At 37.0% G+C, this 18,403-nt stretch overlaps 1 protein-coding gene across 4 annotated transcripts in view; it reads left to right on the plus strand.

Annotated features, from left to right (window-relative positions):
- The window catches only part of GK5 (glycerol kinase 5), a 29,653-nt gene extending 11,505 nt beyond the window's left edge, over positions 1-18,148 (plus strand). For all 4 annotated transcript variants that reach the window (XM_039389800.1, XM_039389805.1, XM_027739589.2 and 1 more), the window contains 12 exons: positions 261-392; positions 1,745-1,820; positions 2,449-2,510; positions 2,599-2,672; positions 3,009-3,069; positions 4,195-4,321; positions 6,824-6,928; positions 9,308-9,393; positions 12,172-12,275; positions 13,224-13,283; positions 15,804-15,937; positions 17,010-18,148. In XM_039389800.1, coding sequence (XP_039245734.1) covers positions 261-392; positions 1,745-1,820; positions 2,449-2,510; positions 2,599-2,672; positions 3,009-3,069; positions 4,195-4,321; positions 6,824-6,928; positions 9,308-9,393; positions 12,172-12,275; positions 13,224-13,283; positions 15,804-15,937; positions 17,010-17,146 — 1,158 coding nt within the window. In that variant the 3' untranslated portion in view covers positions 17,147-18,148. The remainder of the gene's footprint in view (positions 1-260; positions 393-1,744; positions 1,821-2,448; positions 2,511-2,598; positions 2,673-3,008; positions 3,070-4,194; positions 4,322-6,823; positions 6,929-9,307; positions 9,394-12,171; positions 12,276-13,223; positions 13,284-15,803; positions 15,938-17,009) is intronic.
- Positions 18,149-18,403: the final 255 nt, after the last annotated feature.

The raw sequence follows: 18,403 nt of genomic DNA on the forward strand, positions 1-18,403 counted from the left end.
TAGTGCAGAGAAGTGTCTGTGTTCCAGCAGAACTTGGAAAAACAGACTTTAGTGCAGCTGCTCTTTCCTGTGGTGTGTGTTGCAGGAAGGCTGTCTGTTGATTTAAGATCCCTGCTTGATCCTACACAAGGATACTCTAACAGAGTTTTAGCTTTCTAAATCAGCAGCTTTCACCTGTGTTGTCATCCTTTAAAGATAATTGATCAGAAACCTTTAAAGGGTGAGATTAAACATTAAGTAACTGTTTTCTTTTGAAACAGGTAATCCATGTTATTTTTACAGTGCTTCATTTCTTGACTGGGAACGATCGATATTTGGCACCAAGTTTTCTTACTTTTTCAACACAACAAACTTCTATGAAGTTGTCATGGGTTTTTAAAAACATACCTGAGGTAAGCTGGAAAGGGAACAACAACAGCTTTCTCGAGTGATGATAATGGCAGGTGACTTGGAGGTGTTCAAGGCCAGGTTGGATGGGGCTTTGAGCAACCTGGTCTAGGGAAAGGTGTCCCTGCCCATGGCAGGGAGGTTGCAAGTAGATGATCTTTAAGGTCCCTTCCAACCCAAACCATTCTATGATTCTGTGACTGTTGGCTGTAATTTCTTCAGGTTTGTCTTGTTCTTCTCCTCAGAAGAACCAGAAAGACTGTCATCTGTGTTAATGTTCAAAGCCTGTCCTCCTAAATAGTGACTTGTATTCATACAGCTTTTTCCTCTGATTCTGGAAATATGTAGTAGAAAAAAGCTTTCTTCAGACATAAGAAACATAATCAAATCACCTTATTTCATTGATATAATTATACAATTAGTAGAATTAGTAATTTTACTTTGTTGTAAAGCTATTTGCACTCTAGTTTTGCATGACAATTGTATTTATTTTCTACAGGCACTCTTATCTTTCCACTCTGCATTATCCCAGCATTTTGCAGCATTTCACAAATAATATCGTATATTATTTGGTTTGCATTTTGTTATAGTGTGAATTAGAAAATGCACATAAAGTAAGTTATGCTGGAATAATCCAATGACCTAATGAACCCTGAGCTATTTGTTGCTATATTCATTGCTCTAATCTGTGCCATTTTCCCTGTTTCTACCTATAGCATTTATAACTTTAGTCATCGTATGTTCTATGCTAATTTTCAAGTAATTTTTAAAAGAAAATTGTTATCATCCATTTTCTATCCAGTGTAAAGAAACCCCAGAGTCTTTTGAGTTCTGACTGTCCCAAAGCTAACTATTGAGAAGGTCAAGTATAATTTCTTACAGGCATGTTTTTGTTGGACCTGTTGAGAACGTGAGGTGTGAATCTGGAGGATTATAAAAGTGAAAGTCACGCAGCTGCTGAGTTTTCTGTGTGAGATGAACGTTCTCCCACGTTTTTTCAGGCACTGATAATTAAAATATGTGACTATCAAACCAAGAAGCTCAGAAGATTATGTCTCTTGATAAGAGCCATGTATTCAGCCATGTTTTGAGAGAATTAGTTTGTATGTCTATTTATGAATTTTGTAGTTGTAAACATTATCATTTAGTGGAAATTAGATGAAACCCAAATTTCCTATTTTAAAGGGGAATAAGATCCTAAGGAAAATAACATTTTGAACTCCTTACAGAAGTCATAAACAATAAAAATATTTTCTCATTAACCATGAAGAAAATGAGAAACGGAATTAGGAAGTATGTTTCTCTTTATTGTATCCAGTTCTAAATACTTTTTGTTTGTATGTATATTTTTTCCTAGGCTGAAGAAGCTGCCAAAAAAAACAACTGCTGCTTTGGGACAATTGACACATGGTTACTGTATAGATTGACTAAAGGTGAATGTTACAGTTTCTCTTAAATATTAATAAAATGCACTGGAATCTAAGAGATAATGTTCATGACTTGTCATTTATATATCCTAGAATTCAAATTTTTTTTTACAGTTTGTGCTTTTTGATAATTGATAAATATTTTAATGTATTGACTGTTAAAAAACCCCCTAAATTAAATATTCTTTGGGCCCTGCCTGGAAGGGAAATAATTATTCAATGTAATCAACCTTTTAAGAGTATAGGATTTAAAGAGGACTAACAGAACTAATTGGTGTTGATTGAAGAAAAGTAGCTGTGAAAGCAAAAAACCAAAGAATTGTTACAAATGTGAAAGAATTACAAGTTTCTGTCCTGAGGGCTAATGCTGAGCAATCAGATGGATTATGATTGAGAGTGATGCAGTTGGTGTGGGATGTGTTGGCTCTTCTATCCAGGTTCATGAGAGGAAATAAGGTCATTATTGCCATTGCAGTGAGCGGCAGATGAAGTCTCTGTGCCCATGGTATCACTGTGATTTTGCTCACACACACTCAGTTTATATTTGATGGGAGCCAATGAGATGTTTACAAAAAACTCTCAAATGTCTGAATATCTACAAGTCTTACTTTGTTCTATGTTTTTTCCGTGGTAGGTTCTGTGTATGCTACAGATTACTCCAGTGCCAGTTCTACAGGCATTTTTGAACCCTTTACGGTATGTGCTGTTCTGGGAAAAGGTTGTTGCTATTTATTGTGCTTCTGAGAGGATTGCTGGCATTTTTATGTTTTCCATTTCGTTTCAGAAATGTTGGAGCCCCACTTTATGTAATCTGCTTTCTCTTCCAAAGTCTATTTATCCACCAGTGAAAGACACGAGGTAACTATGAAGACATAATTAAAAGAATATAACTGTTAAATTAATTGCCTTTATAAAAATACTACATAATCTGCACAGGCCAAGTTATATGCAGGTACACAAAGTTATTTGTATATGCAGTTATACTTTATGTAGAAATATATGAAGTCCAAAACTTTATTTTTACTGTAAGTGTTTCTGACAGTAGTTAGTGATAGTATTAATGTTTTCTTTAAAATAAATCAGTAGCATCACCTTTCAGATGTGGTGCAGACTCAGGCCTTATGTACCTAGATTTCATTTTAACAAGAAGTTCAATTTAGTATTGTGATGTTTCTCCATAACATTTGTTTTAAGCTTCAACTTCGGATCAGCTGACTCTGAAATATTTGGGGTACCTATTCCAATAATGGCACTGGTGAGTGAAAATATTTTCTTACTTTAATCTGTATATTTCTACCTACACTATTTATCTGGCTTTGATTTGGTACTTGCTTCCTTTGCTATGACTTAACTACGCTAGAATTGGTTGGTGAATTTTTCTCCAAAAACTCAGTTTACACCCTTAGGGGAAAAGGAAGAGAGAGGAATGGGAAGGGATTTTTAGAGGTTGAGGTTCATTAAGGTTAGGGACGAAATGGTTAAGCACTGAATGTAGGACTCTAAGCTCTGGTAATGTGTGTGTCTCTGGCTTAAAATCAGTTATTCTACACAGGGTTGTGCAACAGAGTCCACTCTGCCTTGACTTCAGTAAGACTGCACAAATGTAAGAGTATTTTCTAATAGATCTACTTGTGGTCCCTTTTATGTGGTTTTTTTTTCCCCACTAAAAATAAGTGGCAAATAACATGTTCTTGCCTCAGTAGTTAGAATTTGGAAAAGAAAACCTCATTATTTTTTAAAGTGATGACTTGTAGCAAAATCTGCTTGAATTGAGCTAAGTGAAAAAACTGTCACCTAGATAATTTGAATTTCTTCTGCTATTTTTAAAGAACTGTAGACTAAATTAATTTGTAAATTTCCTGTTTCACCAAGGCAAAAACGTAAGTAAATACATTTAATAACCATTATTGTTGTTGAAAAATTGAGCATGGAATAATTTGGTACAGGAAGGTTATCAGAGAAAAAGGAAGGCAAGACCTCAAAACTTCAGCTTTCTATTTGGAGAAAGAAGAATTCAAGCCAAGCTATTCTGTTGTGCTCTCTGGGATTGCAAATGCCCCATTTATCCTTGTCAAACATTAAAACATAAAATATTGCTTTTGTTTCCGTAACATTTTTCAGTGTTGCAGGTAATGCTACAGACATTCCTGTTGTGTCCAAACCTGGTGTAATTTGGTGCTTGTGATAAGTCTGACTGTTGGAGTGGCCTGCAAATACTTAAGAAATTGTGTATGAATCCTCTCTGAATGCTCAGTTCCTTTCTGAACAGTTACTTGTATTCAGAACTCTGAACCATTTGCATCGATAATTTAAAACCTGGCAGCATGGCAGGTTGGTGGTTGACAGCTAACTTGTCCCATTGTTTTTGTTGCTCTGGCAGGTAGCTGATCAGCAGTCAGCTATGTTTGGAGAATGCTGCTTCCACCCAGGAGATGTTAAACTGACAATGGGAACGGGAGGTTTCTGGAATGTGAATACTGGAGAGCGTCTCTTTGCATCACAGAGAAGTAAGACTGAAATTTGGTTTTAGAGTATTTGACACACTCAGCTTTTCCTTGATAGCTGTTAATGATGAGGGTACATGAAGGGATAAAATAGGGCTGTGCTTTTCCTTCTATCTTTAGCTGTAAGAAACCAGCTTGGGAGTGTGGGTCCACAAGACTGTGGAAATTTTTAATTAGAAATACACATCTTGGTTATCCTGAAATATGCTTCTCAGGAAGAGAACTTAAGAACATGATTATGTCTGCTACCCGCATCCCTCCCTCTTTTTTTTTCTTCACCTGTTCTTGATAGCAGTATTATACAGTAGAAGAATGAAGAAAAGAGGGATTGGTCCTCTGGCTTCTCACATCAAAAAGTTGCAGTAGATCAAGTTCCTGCCCTTGAGCCCTTATGCATCAAATTACCTGCAGTGAGATAATGCAGGATTAACAGTTATTAGTTTTCTTTTAAAACACTAGAAATGGTCAACATGCTTCTAGTGTTTAAAACCTCATTGTCTGAACATTTGTGGTCTGTCAAGCTTGTTAATTTGTCAGAGGTGGCTGTTTGTCAAGAGAGCAACACATGATACGGAAGTAAATTTGCCCACACAAGCTCTCTCTGTCTGTCATATTTTTAAAGAGTTACTAATTTTGGGAAGTCTGCAACTTAAAGTGGGATGGGTGGGGCTGGGAAGGAGGACAGCAGTGTGCTAAGGAGTCTTTTACCAGCTCAAGTCTTGAAGGACCCTGGCAAATAAATGAGATGTGTCAGAACTGAATAGCATAGACATAGAATTCCCTATGAATGCAAATGATTTTAGGCTAATTAATCATGTCATTAGGAAATCATACATATGTAGTCTGTGGAAATCTAATAGCAAAAACCATGCTGTAAGGTTTTTCCATTCTGTATTGTTTTAAGGAAATACTTAGCTGTGATCTGATAGAAGTTAAAATCTTCTAAGGCAGTGCTGTGAAACTTCTACTGCTTTAGGCTGATACTTATGCTAAAATGATTTTCCCTATGTCTTTGGCAGTCATGGGGACAGTTAGTAGGACAAATTAAGTACCTGGCTTTCTCAGTGCCCTGGGCATTAAATGTAATTTGTTCAGTCTTTAAAGTTGACATATGTATTTAAGACTGCAGGATTAATCCCTACAGCATCTTTGTGCAAGCTGCTCATCAGCTGCTGTTCTAGTTTCTGGTCTACATTTAGCTCTTATATATGACAGTTTAAAAAAACCAGAAATAAAGTAGTTCCTTCAAGAACAGCACTTGTCACAATTCAGTGATGGAGTCATGTTGTACAGATGTAAAAGCTGTCCCTCTGGCAGTCTGATGGTTCTTAGTAACTCCGGTTATGCTGAGTGTCATATGGATCCATTGCCTAGAGGCAGGATTATTTTACACTACTGGAGACTCTGGTGAGAGCATCTTCAGGAAGGCCACCTGATGGAGGGACTTCTCTGTCCCTAATTAGCTGTCTTTCTTTAGGACTTTTGGCTCAACTAATTTTTTGCTCTTTTTTCATTGTGACTTTATCTTTGGTGAAAAAGAAAGATCGTAAGGCACACCTGTACCAATGGTCTGGAGATATGTATATCACTTTTTCCCTTTCAAGAGACAAATACAAACTGTAATCTAAATAGATGCTGCTGATTGGTTTGTATTGGTTTACATTGTAAGCACCAGAGTGCCTCCAGCAGTAACCAAATTTCTGGAACTGCACTAGTGCTACCATGCAACTCTCTTGGACACAGGTAAGCAAACTAGGGATGATTCTGTGAGGAACACATCTATCAGCAAAGTCACTTTGAGAAAGCAGAGAGAATCCCTAGATTCTTCTGCTGCATTTCTGCTCCTCGTAAAGGTAAACTGGGACTCGTTTACCTTTGCTGCATTACCCCTGATCTCCGAGTCCTGAGCAGGGTCCCATGAAGTCTGGGTGATTCCTTCACTCCAACAGTTGCCGAGCTTGATTGGGTGAAGTTGTTGTTGCAGTGGCCACTGATTGCTGAGGTTCTTACTGAGTGACCTGAAGAGCCCTTTGTCCAGCTGCAGTGCTGGGGGACATCTGCAGTCAGCTCTTTGAAAGATGCTTTTTGTTTTGGGGGGAAAAGAGTCTGACTTTTTAGAATCCCTTGGGGAAAATTGGATGGACTTAAATAGGAAAACATTGATAAATTTATAGGTATTCACAATCTCTTATCATATAAAAAATAAAAGTAAGTACAGATAACTCTTCAGTTTAAAGGGGGCTTTTTTGTATTTTGATAGTGATTTTTTTTTTTTGTTAACTTTGGTCCAACAACCTGTTGCTCAAGTCTCTTGTAATCCCATCACTAAATTTTCAAACAATATACTTAACCTCTATTGCTGACTTTTTTTTTTAGCTTCAATTCTGCAAAGGGATTGAATAAATGTTTTTTTTTGTTTGGTCTTATTGTGGTTAATGCTTGTATATGTTTTTCTGGAAACATTTAATTTAACTAAGTGGTTTTCTTTCATGGAAAATAATGAAGGTCTATATCCACTGATTGGTTGGAAGATTGGGAAAGAAGTTGTTTACTTAACTGAAGGCACTATATCGGACATTGGCACTGCCATAAAGTGGGCTCAGGATATAGGTAAGTTCTTTATAGAGGGTAAAATATATAACTGCTTAAGAAACTTTTTTACAGGTTCATAGTTATGTTACTGGACTTGGTTTTATTATTCATAGTTGAATAACTGAATAATTGAGTAATTCATAACTGAAGAAACCAGCCCACATGCTTTGGGCAGCAAAAATGCAGTGTCTTAGTTAGTAGGTTCTGTGCTGGATGGGTTTGCTGCAGGGAGTTGGAGTTTGGCTTGTACAATCATCTCCTCTTCAGTCTCTGCCTCAGACTCTCCTACCTATGGAGGCTTTTATCTTCCTGAAACATTTAACTCCTTGCTTTCTCTTGAGCACGACAAACTTCCTGATTCCACAAGCACTTGCTGCAATGCTTTTGAGAGATCTCAAGCTACACATCTCAGAATTAATAACAGGCTTGATTTATATGAAAATAACGTGGAGAACTTCTCAAGTAATGGTACTGTCAGTGTTGCTTCACATAGAGGTAATGTGCCTGTTGGCTGGTATTATTATGTAATGAAGGGCTTTGCATTCCAGTTTAATGAAAGACTAAGAAAATAATAGCTCTGTAGTAGCTGACTACTGGTTGTTTATAGGACAACTGTTCTGAGTGTATTAGAAATTTACTTGGCTTACTTAGAAACTTAGTACATTTTTACTAAGATGCAAGGAAAGATTGTCTGGGAAAGGTTTTCCTGAAGTGTAGCTCCCCACAAAATTTCCTATTTCTTGAAATTGTCAGCTTTTGGTGCATATGGTGCATTTATGTTCTCTGGTATGTGCCCTTGAGGGCTAAATGTGACTCAGGTTGGTCCTCAGGTCTTTGTCATCCAACATTTGACTAAGCCTGGAGAGCAACAGCCACGAGGCTTTTGAGGAAATGACTCAGTTCAGCACTGTAGACTCAGCTGTCAGTTAAAATATGTACTTATGCATATCAAACTTATCCATACTTAAAATGGATTTTATTGGTGTATGCACAGTATGAAGGATTTCTAGCTAGTCAGTAGTAAAATGGTCATGACCTACAGTTGCTACCACAGGAAAAAAAAAAGGGAAGTTTTAGAGGGAGATTAAAAAAGGCATGCTGCTTTAAACACTGTAACAAGTAAGACCTTTATTTTCTGAAAATATTATTGCAGAGAAGCAGAATTCAGAGGCTTTTATCAGCTTTAGAGAATGGTAAAACTTTTGCTCTAAGAAGGAATTGGGCCAAAACACGAGGTAAGCCTCAGTAAGGGTGGTGAGGCTCACCATGGATGAAGATGAGGCATAATAGTGGTAAAGGTTTGGAATCAGGAATTTCTGCAGCAAGGCAGACTTAGTTTAATTTCTTTTAGTGTGATCATATCACTTCTAAGAATTTAGAAGTAGTAGTATATGGAATTTCAACATGAAGTCAATCTTAATTTTTTCTTTTTCTGTCCTTGTGTAGAGGTACTATTTTTATAATTCAGTAACAGCAAAGACAACAAGAAGGAAAAGGTGTGATTTGGGTTTATTAGTTTGAGCACAGTACAATCCAAAGTTTTCAATCAAATTCATGAAGGTTACAAAGGTAAATTGAAACTCCTGATAAGTTACTAGGATGGGTTTTTCAAAGGTAAGTTTAGCTAGATTAACCTAATTTATCTTTAATAGGAGAATTCACTTTTTTGACAAGAAAAAGCAATAGATCTCATGTACAGAAGACCTCTAGTCTTTTGTAAAAACATGTTATGTGGCCACATAAGGGCATTATTAGTTAAAATTATGAAGATTGGTGTTGGTACAAGAATTGCATGTGGGTGAAGAACAAGCTAAAGAGGAGTGTCAGTAGAGTTATGAAAGAAAAGTTCTGGCTGGACAGAGAATAAAAGTAGGTCTATCCAAGAGGTGATGTGATAAGAAGTGATTACCTTATTTAAGTGTCAGTCACTTGTAAAGATACTAAGAGTGGTGATAAAATATGGATATTAAGGACTTCCTCTGTAATTGCTTGGTAGTTGGGCTGACAATAAGAACATCTTTTTGGGGAGAAAAGCATCTCATGTGTTGTGAATTTAAGGTTTTAGCACTCTTAGGGTGCCACTGTTACCAGTCTCAGTTCCCATTTCTGTCTATTTGGAAATATAATGACCTCTTACAGGATGTGAAGATTAAAAGGCTACAGCACAAGAGGTATGAGAGGATCCTTTTGAGTTTAGCCTTCATCTGAATAGTTTGAGTTTTTTAATGTGACTGATGGACATGAAATAGAGGAGAAGTGCTCATTTCCCTTAGAACATGTAGTCTGAGAATATTACAAAAGGCAGTAGTCAACCTCTAGATTTCTGTCTCTTAGCAAGACAAAATGAAGAAATTGAAGTAAATGTAATAAAAGCACACAACTTATGCATCCTTACAGATCTTTTCACCAGTGTAGATGAAACAGCAGAAATGGCACAGAGTATTGCTGATTCTCAAGGCGTTTGTTTCATTCCAGGTCTTCAGGTAAAATTATTAATTTACTAACCTAATTAAAACTTCAACTTTTACATGTTTAAATGTAATAATTTACATCCTATCACAGTATTTATTCTGTACTACTCAGGTTCTTACTGTCTGTCGCTTATCATGATGTATGAAGACCATTGTCAGAATGCATAAACACCATCCTCCCCTTGAGAAAAACCCTACCAAATAGAAAAATTAGTGAAGGACAGATAAACTGAATGATTTGCCCCCAGGAACATAGGCAGTGCCTGCAGAGACAAAAACTGATCCCGTAGCTTTTCTGCCTCCTGCAGAGCCATCACTGAGACAATACTTCTGAGCACTGTTCTAAAATAATTCATTTTATTCTACCTTTTCTCAAGATGTACGTTGCAATTCATCAGAATATTTACAAACAATGAGCAAGATTGCAATTCCTGGTGTTATGAAAAATGAAGATAATGTTTAGACACTTCTCCTGGGAATGATCAAACTCAGTAGGATAAACATCTCTCTTAGAAGTCTCAGTGATTGATTGGTTTGAATTACCTCATCTCTGTATGTTTCTAAAAGTTTTTTGAGGTTTTTTTAAATCTTCATTTGTCTACCATACTCATTTTAATCATTCCCAGGACTAGTGGTTCTTTCTGAAGAAACTTAACATCTTTAACCTTCCCTTTGTGTAAGTCCTGAAGAACAAAGCAAAGAGGAATTTCATTTCTTCTCCAGGTAGCCCAGCTCCCTGCTCTCAAACAGCCACCCCAGTCTCTAGGGATATAGAATTTGATTGTGCTAAGGGGCCTCTGTTTCGCATTTACTGGGAGTAACTGTGCTAGGAACAAGCAAGTGTTGAGCTATGCTAAATTCCAGTATTGGCAGGCAGGAATCCTGAGGTAGACAAATGTTAGTCTCAGTATTTTCTGAAGTTTTATTTCTATTAGTGTTCAAGTTCTAGAGATATTGGCAAAATTTCTTTTTTGTTTGTATCTTTTTGTTTTGCTTTGTGGGTTTTTCTCTCCCTTGCTTTCTTGGCACTCTCTCCATAAGGAACCCCAGCCAGCTTCCCAGTTAATACTGATTCAGTCTTTCTCCTTAATTCTGGTATTCCCAGTCCAAATTTAGAAGCTGTACTTGGATAACTGAATGGATTTCTCTTTAACTGTGACATCTAGCAGCCACTAATAGTCCCCTCCAGTGTGGGTTTCTTTGCTTTTTAAAACCCCTGCTTATTCCAGTGGACCGTGCAGACTCAGTGACAGACTGTGTGTCCACTTAGAAACTGAGGGGATTACATGGTGTGAAAAGGGACATAACAGAGTGGAACACTTCTGGGCTGTAATGTGTCTGTGTAGCTCCACATGGCTAGATGCTAACACAAATTGATTCTATTATAATATTTCTTAGTCCTCAGAATGACAGCCCTTAGAAAGGGTTCTTAGAAAGCTCACGTGGCCATTTCCTACACAAGGTAAAATGTTCCTCTACTCATCCATAATTAGGCAATAAGAACAAGTGTCTTTCTTGCTGGATTCTACTGCTGTGGTGCAGTACACAGAGAGGAACATCACTGTGAAATTATATTTAAAATGGGGTGAATATTTGCATTAATAATTTTTTTCCTTTTACTCATTCTGCTAGAAATAGGTTTCCAGGCTTCCATTTCTGTGGTTAATAGTAACAGCAAAACTGTAGGGCTCTTCAGTGGGGGGTATGCGTGGATGTGCATGCTCTTTTCTTCTTTTTTTTAATGATCAATTCTTTCTAGATACCCTTATGTAGAATATGAGTCTACACCTTTTAGATTATCTTGTACGTGAAAAACGTTAAATTTAGAAGCCATGAATCCTTATTGTACTGCTGAGCTGGACAAGTGGCTCCATTCTCAGAGTGGTAAGGGTACTTTTATGTGGAAACAAAAAGAATATTTTCTTTGACGCAGAAGTTTCTTCTATTTAGGAATTTCTCAAAATGCCAGCTTTCTTTTTGGCTGTGTCCGCCTATCTGTACACTGGTGTTTTGGGTTTTTTAGCATATGATAGCATTTTCCTAACTATAAATATGTGTGTATGTATTTTATAAGCATGAAATTCAAACTTCTGGTAAGTGTTGTCATAATTGATACTTCGCACAATACAACTGAAAAGGATTGTTTCGGTTTAAAAGTTACTGTCTACACTGAAAATAAGATTGAACATTGTCACAAACCAGGTACACATCAGCCAACTAATATTTTGTGATAAAGTTCATCAGAGTAGTGGAGGAGTGGAAACAGAGATTCATACATTAGTCCTCTAGTTCTCCTGTAAAAACAAGAACACTTAGAATTTTTCTTGGACTGTGCTTATTAGTGTAACTGATAATAGGCTGTAGTATACATTAATAAAAAGTATTATCATCCATTTCAGTGTTACTTTTAAAAGTCAATTAATCTTTCTTTCAGTAGTTCAGGAAGGGGTGTGTGAAATCTTGTTGGAGAACAGCAGTATCAGTGTGCCCTGTCCTAGACAAAATGTACCCTGTACATATTTTGAAGATAAATCACATAGCTTAGTCTTATTTAGTATGTCAGATTTGAAATAAGACACTTAAAACTTTTGCTCTTGAAAGAAGCTATTTAAACTGTTCACTGAGGTAGCTACAATAACACTATATTCCTCTTACGTATTGTTTTCAATTTTCTTCTCTCACTGCTGCCTGTAATTGTTGTAAGTTATTTTTTTCTTCTTACTCTTTGACTCCTTTCTTAAAAGCCTACAAACACAATTCACTGAACTCATGGTGACATCTGTTGTGCAGGTTTCTGTGGATGGCACATATTTATGTGCCTCTTTCATGGGGCTGAAGCCTTCCACTACCAGAAACCATCTTGTACGAGCTATACTGGAATCTATAGCTTTCAGGTACTGTTTGCTTAATTACCTGGCTTATTTCTTACATTTGCTTTTATTTAGATCAGCACCATTAAATGGATACTTGGACTTCTGCAGATTGTAAAATATTAATAGTAGTGATCCGTTACTGTTATGCTGGAAAGGAGTTTCAGCTGCTTCCTTTTTTCTTAACACTTTGCAATTACACTTGTGTATGTTTGCTAGTTCAGAGGTTTTTTTTATATAGTAACCATATAGATTGTTAAATTATATTGTTTGTTGCATGTTCTAAAAATGTTTTCTCTTTGAAGTTTGTCCTTACTCTGGTGACAGTGTTTTGTCAGAAGCTGTAGCCCATTCCAGCTATGTTTAAAGTACCCCTGAAGCTCAAAGTTTTATATTATAGAATCATGGAATATGCTGAGTTGGAAGAGACCCATCAGGATCATAGAGTCCAACTTCTGCCCCTACACAGAACTTCCCAAGAATCACACAAATAAATAGAAAAGAGTAGAGATCCTTTGTGTTTAGATTTTCTCCCATTAACTGAAATGTTTCAGAACAAGTCAAACTTGAAGCCTTCAGATATTACCCTTAAAAAATAGCTGGGTGAACTCCAGTTAACACTCTGTTGGCCTACTTGCCTCACTCTAAGTGAGGAATCAGTGATGGCATCTTGTCTGTAGAAACCTGTCGGCAATTTTCAGTGGAAACAGTGAACCTTCCACGGTGACTTGCTATAGAATGGGCCATGATTTAGCCATACTTGTGCCTTTGTAGTAATGATAAGGACCAAAGACCAGTTTCAGGGGGTTTGGTTTTTTTTATCTGTGCATTTTAGAGACTCACTAGCTATTGGAGCAGTTCTGACAGAACTGAGGCTTTTTTTGCCTTGTATTTTATTTTCTGACTATGTAGATACTGGAAACACTTTATGGAATATATAATGCTTAATTCAACTGAATATTTTTTTTAAAGAAACAAAGTGCTTTATGATACCATTGTGAAGAAGGTGCACATTCCTCTTCAAACCATTCGGTAAGTTCTGTGTAACTTCTAAATTTGATATATGGGAATTTGACTTTAGGTCGATGTGAACTTTATTATGCATTTTATCTTACTGTAAAAATTCTGTTGTTGAGAAATGGATGATTCCCAAGTCAAATGTTAATGTAGCTTAAGCAGCAGTAGAGTCTCCCCACACCTATTGGCATTGATGATTGGCAGTAGGGGAGTAACAAATTGCTCTAATTATTAAAACAATAATAAAAGAGAAGGCAAATGCATGTTTTCAAGTAGCACTAGAGTGCACATAGCAATGCCTACCCCAAAGGTCATTTTACCCTTTGTAATCATTCTTTCATACTGACACATTTTGTGCCGGGTCTTTCACAGACTATTTTTTGAAGACATCAGTTAAAACTATTTGTTCTATTTGTGAGGGAAAGAGGGAGAATATTTTTACAATTCAGTTGTTAAGACATTGGTTTTGCTTTAATCTTTGAAGAAGCAGATCAAATTTAGTGAGGTAACGGTGAATATGCTTTCACAACATTTGATGAAAATTTAACCGAATTATACATTGCTGGAAGACTACAGTTCACAGTTCAGTAGGTGCTTCCTCTGAACACAGCAGTTGTCAGAGCCTCCAGCCCTCTGGGGCTCAGAAGGCTCTCCGACAAAATTCCTCCTTCGGGCAGCCAGGGGTCAGCACGGCACTGTGATGAAGAGAGAGGCAGCCTTCCTATCCCTCCTGTGCCTCTGCAGAGGAAGGAACAGACTGGCAGGCATGTGGACACAAATCACTCTTGAGTAGTGGAAGAAAACTGAGAGTACAAGGTGGGAGGTGCTAAAAGTTTCTCTTTTCCATCACGTACTGGAGCAGAGTAGGCAAAGGTGAAGAAACAGCCAGGCTTGGGGGCTTAATGGAGACAAAAAGATTAAAAATATCTGAATTTTTGATTCCTTAGGAAACTTTTTTACATGGAAAATTGCATCCAAAATTTGAGAAGTCACATTAAGAGTGGAAACTGAAAAATGGGAAGTGTGGAAGTACAGCCTAGGGAACATTAGAATTCTGATCCCACTTATGTTGTAATGTAAACTTTAAATTGTATGATCGTTTTATTTTTTATTCATCGATAGAAAATTGCTGCTTCATATAGTGACTAATAGTTAACTAGCATCAGTAGCAATTCAACTTGTGGCTTAAGCATTAGAAGATAATGAGATAAACTCAGTGGAGTTTTCAGTAGAGTTGTAAACTGCTCTCCTATCCTTTTATCTGCACATCTTCAGTATCTGTCAGTTACTTTTGATTTTTTGTTTTTGCTTTTATCCCATAAATAGTTTCATTCCCTTTTTAGCTGTTGTCCTGTATCCCTTGTTCTTTCCCAGTCTCTGGCTCTTACAAGCTCCTACCAAGTTGTTGTTTTCATTAGTCCTCTACTTTCCTATTACTTCTCTTTGCTTGTCTCAACACCATCAAGGAAAACACAGAGAAAGAGCCCTCACTTTATCCCACCTGTCCTGTGGTGTAACACCCTGCAGGAACCTTTATAAGGATGATCCTGGTGGTCCCTGGAGCCCTGGAATGTTCATGTGTTCTGTGAAATAGCACATCCCTGGTCAAATGGCACATAGGAACTTGGAGCTAGCAGATGTACAGATTGAATCTTCAAAGTATCCAGCAGCAAAATTTAGCTAAATGTAAAACTGAGTATTTGGAAATTTTTAATAGTATGAAAGACTTCACCTGGCATATTTGAATTGAAGATCTTAAAGCAATTAATAAGTTTTATTACCCAACACTTTCTATAGCAATAAACGGTAGAGGTCTTTTCTACACCACATTTGATAGAGCAACAGCTCCATGCTTGGCTGGTATTGGAGTCCAAGAGCATAATGAACCAATCTCTGACATTTCAAAGATTGCTTTTTGTCACAGTTACTTTTGTTTGCAAGTGCGATTACTTTGTACTCTCAGATGATTAAAGATTTCCATTGATAAGTTCTAGTTTTGTCCATTAAATTGGTCCCCAACATGATGCTATTAGGAAAATAGATAGATGGAAGCCTCATTCTGAACTTCCTCATAAAGAGAAGCAACAGTGAAGGCATTTTAGCTCACTAGTACAAAGATTTGGTAATAAGGAAAGGGGTACTCTTCCAGATCTGAGAGCACCTGAAAGGGTTTGTTTAGTGTAATGGTTTTGACTATTGTCATGTTGTGGTGGTAACTATGTAAAGGTTCTGTTATAAACTCTAACATTTCAGCCAGGATGATTTATGGTTTTAAAAGACAGAGCTTTCAGAGCTTTTGATAGTGTCCTGTGTCCCTGTCTGTCTACCGTTCCTCCCCCAGTTTAAACATTCTTTTTTTTCATGGCACTTTCTTCTGGCCACTAAACTTACCCACAAAGTGGAAACACATTTGTGTATGGGTACAGGAAGATGTATGCATAGGTGTGGAACACCAAGACTTGTTTTCTGAAATGCCAGCAATAAGCATTTGAATTTAACACATTTTTCTAACTACTTTTTCCCTTCTCCCTATAGAGCTGATGGAGGTGTCAGTAATAATAGTTTTGTTATGCAGATGACTTCAGATTTAATTAATAAGAAAATAGAAAAACCTGCAAACGCAGATATGTCTAGTCTTGGTGCAGCTTTTCTAGCAGGCCTTGCTTCAGGTATGTAGACATTAAAAAGGTTGTTGTTTTTCCCTTTATAATGCATTTTTGTAAATATGAAGAGAAAAAAAAATCAGACAAAAAAAGGGCATAACTTCAAATAATTGTAAGAACTCCCCAAAGGATTACTTTAGCCTTTTTTGTGGGAATCCAAGGTAAATAGTGTTTGCTTCTCTGTACAGTACAGTTAGAAGGATGTACTGGAGAAGAAAGAGGTGAACCCTGTCTTTGCTGCCTCCTCTTTCTTGACTCTGTGTCCATTCCCATATTTGTGCTGCCTGAGCAGTGCTGGATGGGGGTGGATCATGTGCACTTACCTGCAGCCATGCCATTCCTGCTGAAGTTGTGTCCTGTCATCTGTGAGCTGAGCCTCTGTTCTTTAAGGTTTTCATGGAAATGGAAGTAAAAAATAAATTATTAACAGAAAAAACAGCTCTACTCACACAGAATTGTTCTATATCATTCACCAGACTTAAAACTACAAACTGTCAATGGTTTTGCTGAATATGCACCTACAAAATATATTTTCATTAAATTGCTCTGATATGTAAATAACACAAATGGAAGATAAAAACTATGTGCTTGAGTAAGACTTATTCACCAAATAAAAGTGTCAGAAAGTTGGGGCCCTTGACAGGCAAGAATGATTTAATAACATAAATTAATTTGAATCTGTAACACCAGCTGTTTTCTGCCATTTATGCAATTTTTTAAGACAGTAGGAAAGCAGTTAAATCTTGGGGTTCGTGGCCCTTCTTCATTGAGAAGGGCCTGCAGCCAAAAGCACTTTGTGGATGAAACCTAAGGGAACTTCAGTGCACCAGAGCTGGTCCTTGGAAACCATCCCAGTTAAGCAGATGCATTGTCAGAATTCCAAACAAGTGGATCCTATCGGAAAGGATTTTCACAATGTTAAAAATATGCTTCCCTCTGAGAAAGTTGTTGGTTGAGTAAAGAAAAGCTGTCATGATTTCTTACTGTGTTTCTGCTTTGGATCTCTTGGAAATAGATTAAAACAACTCAAAAATAACATATTTACAGTTGAGCTGGAGAATGAATTTTCTGTTTATAGGATTTTGGACTGACAAAGAACAACTAAAGAAGCTAAGGAGAATAGAAGCAGTGTTTGAGCCCCAAAAGGACTCAGAGGAATACAGACCTGCTATGGATACCTGGCTACAAGCAATGAAACACTCCCTGCACTGGTAGAAATTGGCATTTTAATTACAGAAGAATTAAGATGTTTTAATTCATATTTATAACATCTTGACATTAACAGGACAGTGAAAACCACAACTGGAATTCGTGATGGTATCTATACGAGTTATGTGGTACTTGGTTACCCCCCTGCTGCTGGATGACTTACACACTGTAATGACCCTTCCCATCATCCCTGTGACAGCTGTGGTCCAGCTGCAGCATTGGTGTCCCTTCCATGACCTCCTCCGGGTGGCCCAGCTGCTGGAATCCTACCATGTACTGCACAGGGGGTGTTCTTCCTATGATGGGTTTTCTCCTGAGGAGCTCACCTCCCTTTGGATCTCTAAAATCTTTGGTATGCTAATCATCAAGGAAGGGTAAAAGGCACATACACTCCCCTAGGCATTGCTGAGAAACTTAAAATGATTGTTGGGGGTGGATTGTGATGAACTCAATTGTGTAGAAAGACATTTTATTGATAGTAGCCTGTTACCAACTTCTGGCTGACATTCTAAGAAAACATTTGGCCCAGCTCTGTGATGACACTTCTGTGCACTAAATTAAGATGAAATACAAAAGCAAATAGGCTTTCAGCACTCCATTTAAAAGAAAAATCCAGGATTTTTGTAGCTATTGTTCCTATCTAGCTTGTAGCTCACTTTTTAAAAAATTTTATAAAGACGAAAAGCGATCTTATCTAGCATGGCCAACCCATATACATTAAAAATACTTCCAGGTATGCTATCTAACTTGTAGATATTTGTACCATTAATATTTTCAAGGCCATTCTTAAATCCTGTTATTATTAGCTAAAAGGGAGTCAAAAGTCTATTTTTGAAGCTATAAATTACTTTTGTATTTTTTAAACAAATAAATTCTAATTAAAGAAATGTGTAGTTAATTATTATGTATTTGCTTATCACTACTCTTAAATTATTGTAATTTTCTCAGGAGTATGTGTAAATCAGCTTCAAAAATTTAAAATGATTAAACATTTTCATTTCAGAATAATATTGAGTTCAAGCTGTGGGTGATTGTATTCCACAGACACCAGAGACAGGAAATTGTCTTTGACTTGTCAGTTGTCATTGAAGAGGGCTGAAGGACTATCATTCACTTTTTCTTGTGCTGAAACGTGGAAGGTCAAATTGTACCCTATTTCCTCAGTTTGTTTCAATCATATACTATGAGTTGGAGCATCTACTCTAGCTGTGTTCTTCAAACTAGATCTCATTTGCTTGTCACCCCTAGCTTAAAATGCCTTTT

The sequence above is a fragment of the Pipra filicauda genome, unplaced genomic scaffold (assembly GCF_003945595.2).
Source record: "Pipra filicauda isolate LSUMZ 115617 unplaced genomic scaffold, ASM394559v2 scaffold126_size2276778_pilon, whole genome shotgun sequence".
In the NCBI taxonomy this organism is placed as follows: Eukaryota; Metazoa; Chordata; class Aves; order Passeriformes; family Pipridae; genus Pipra; species Pipra filicauda.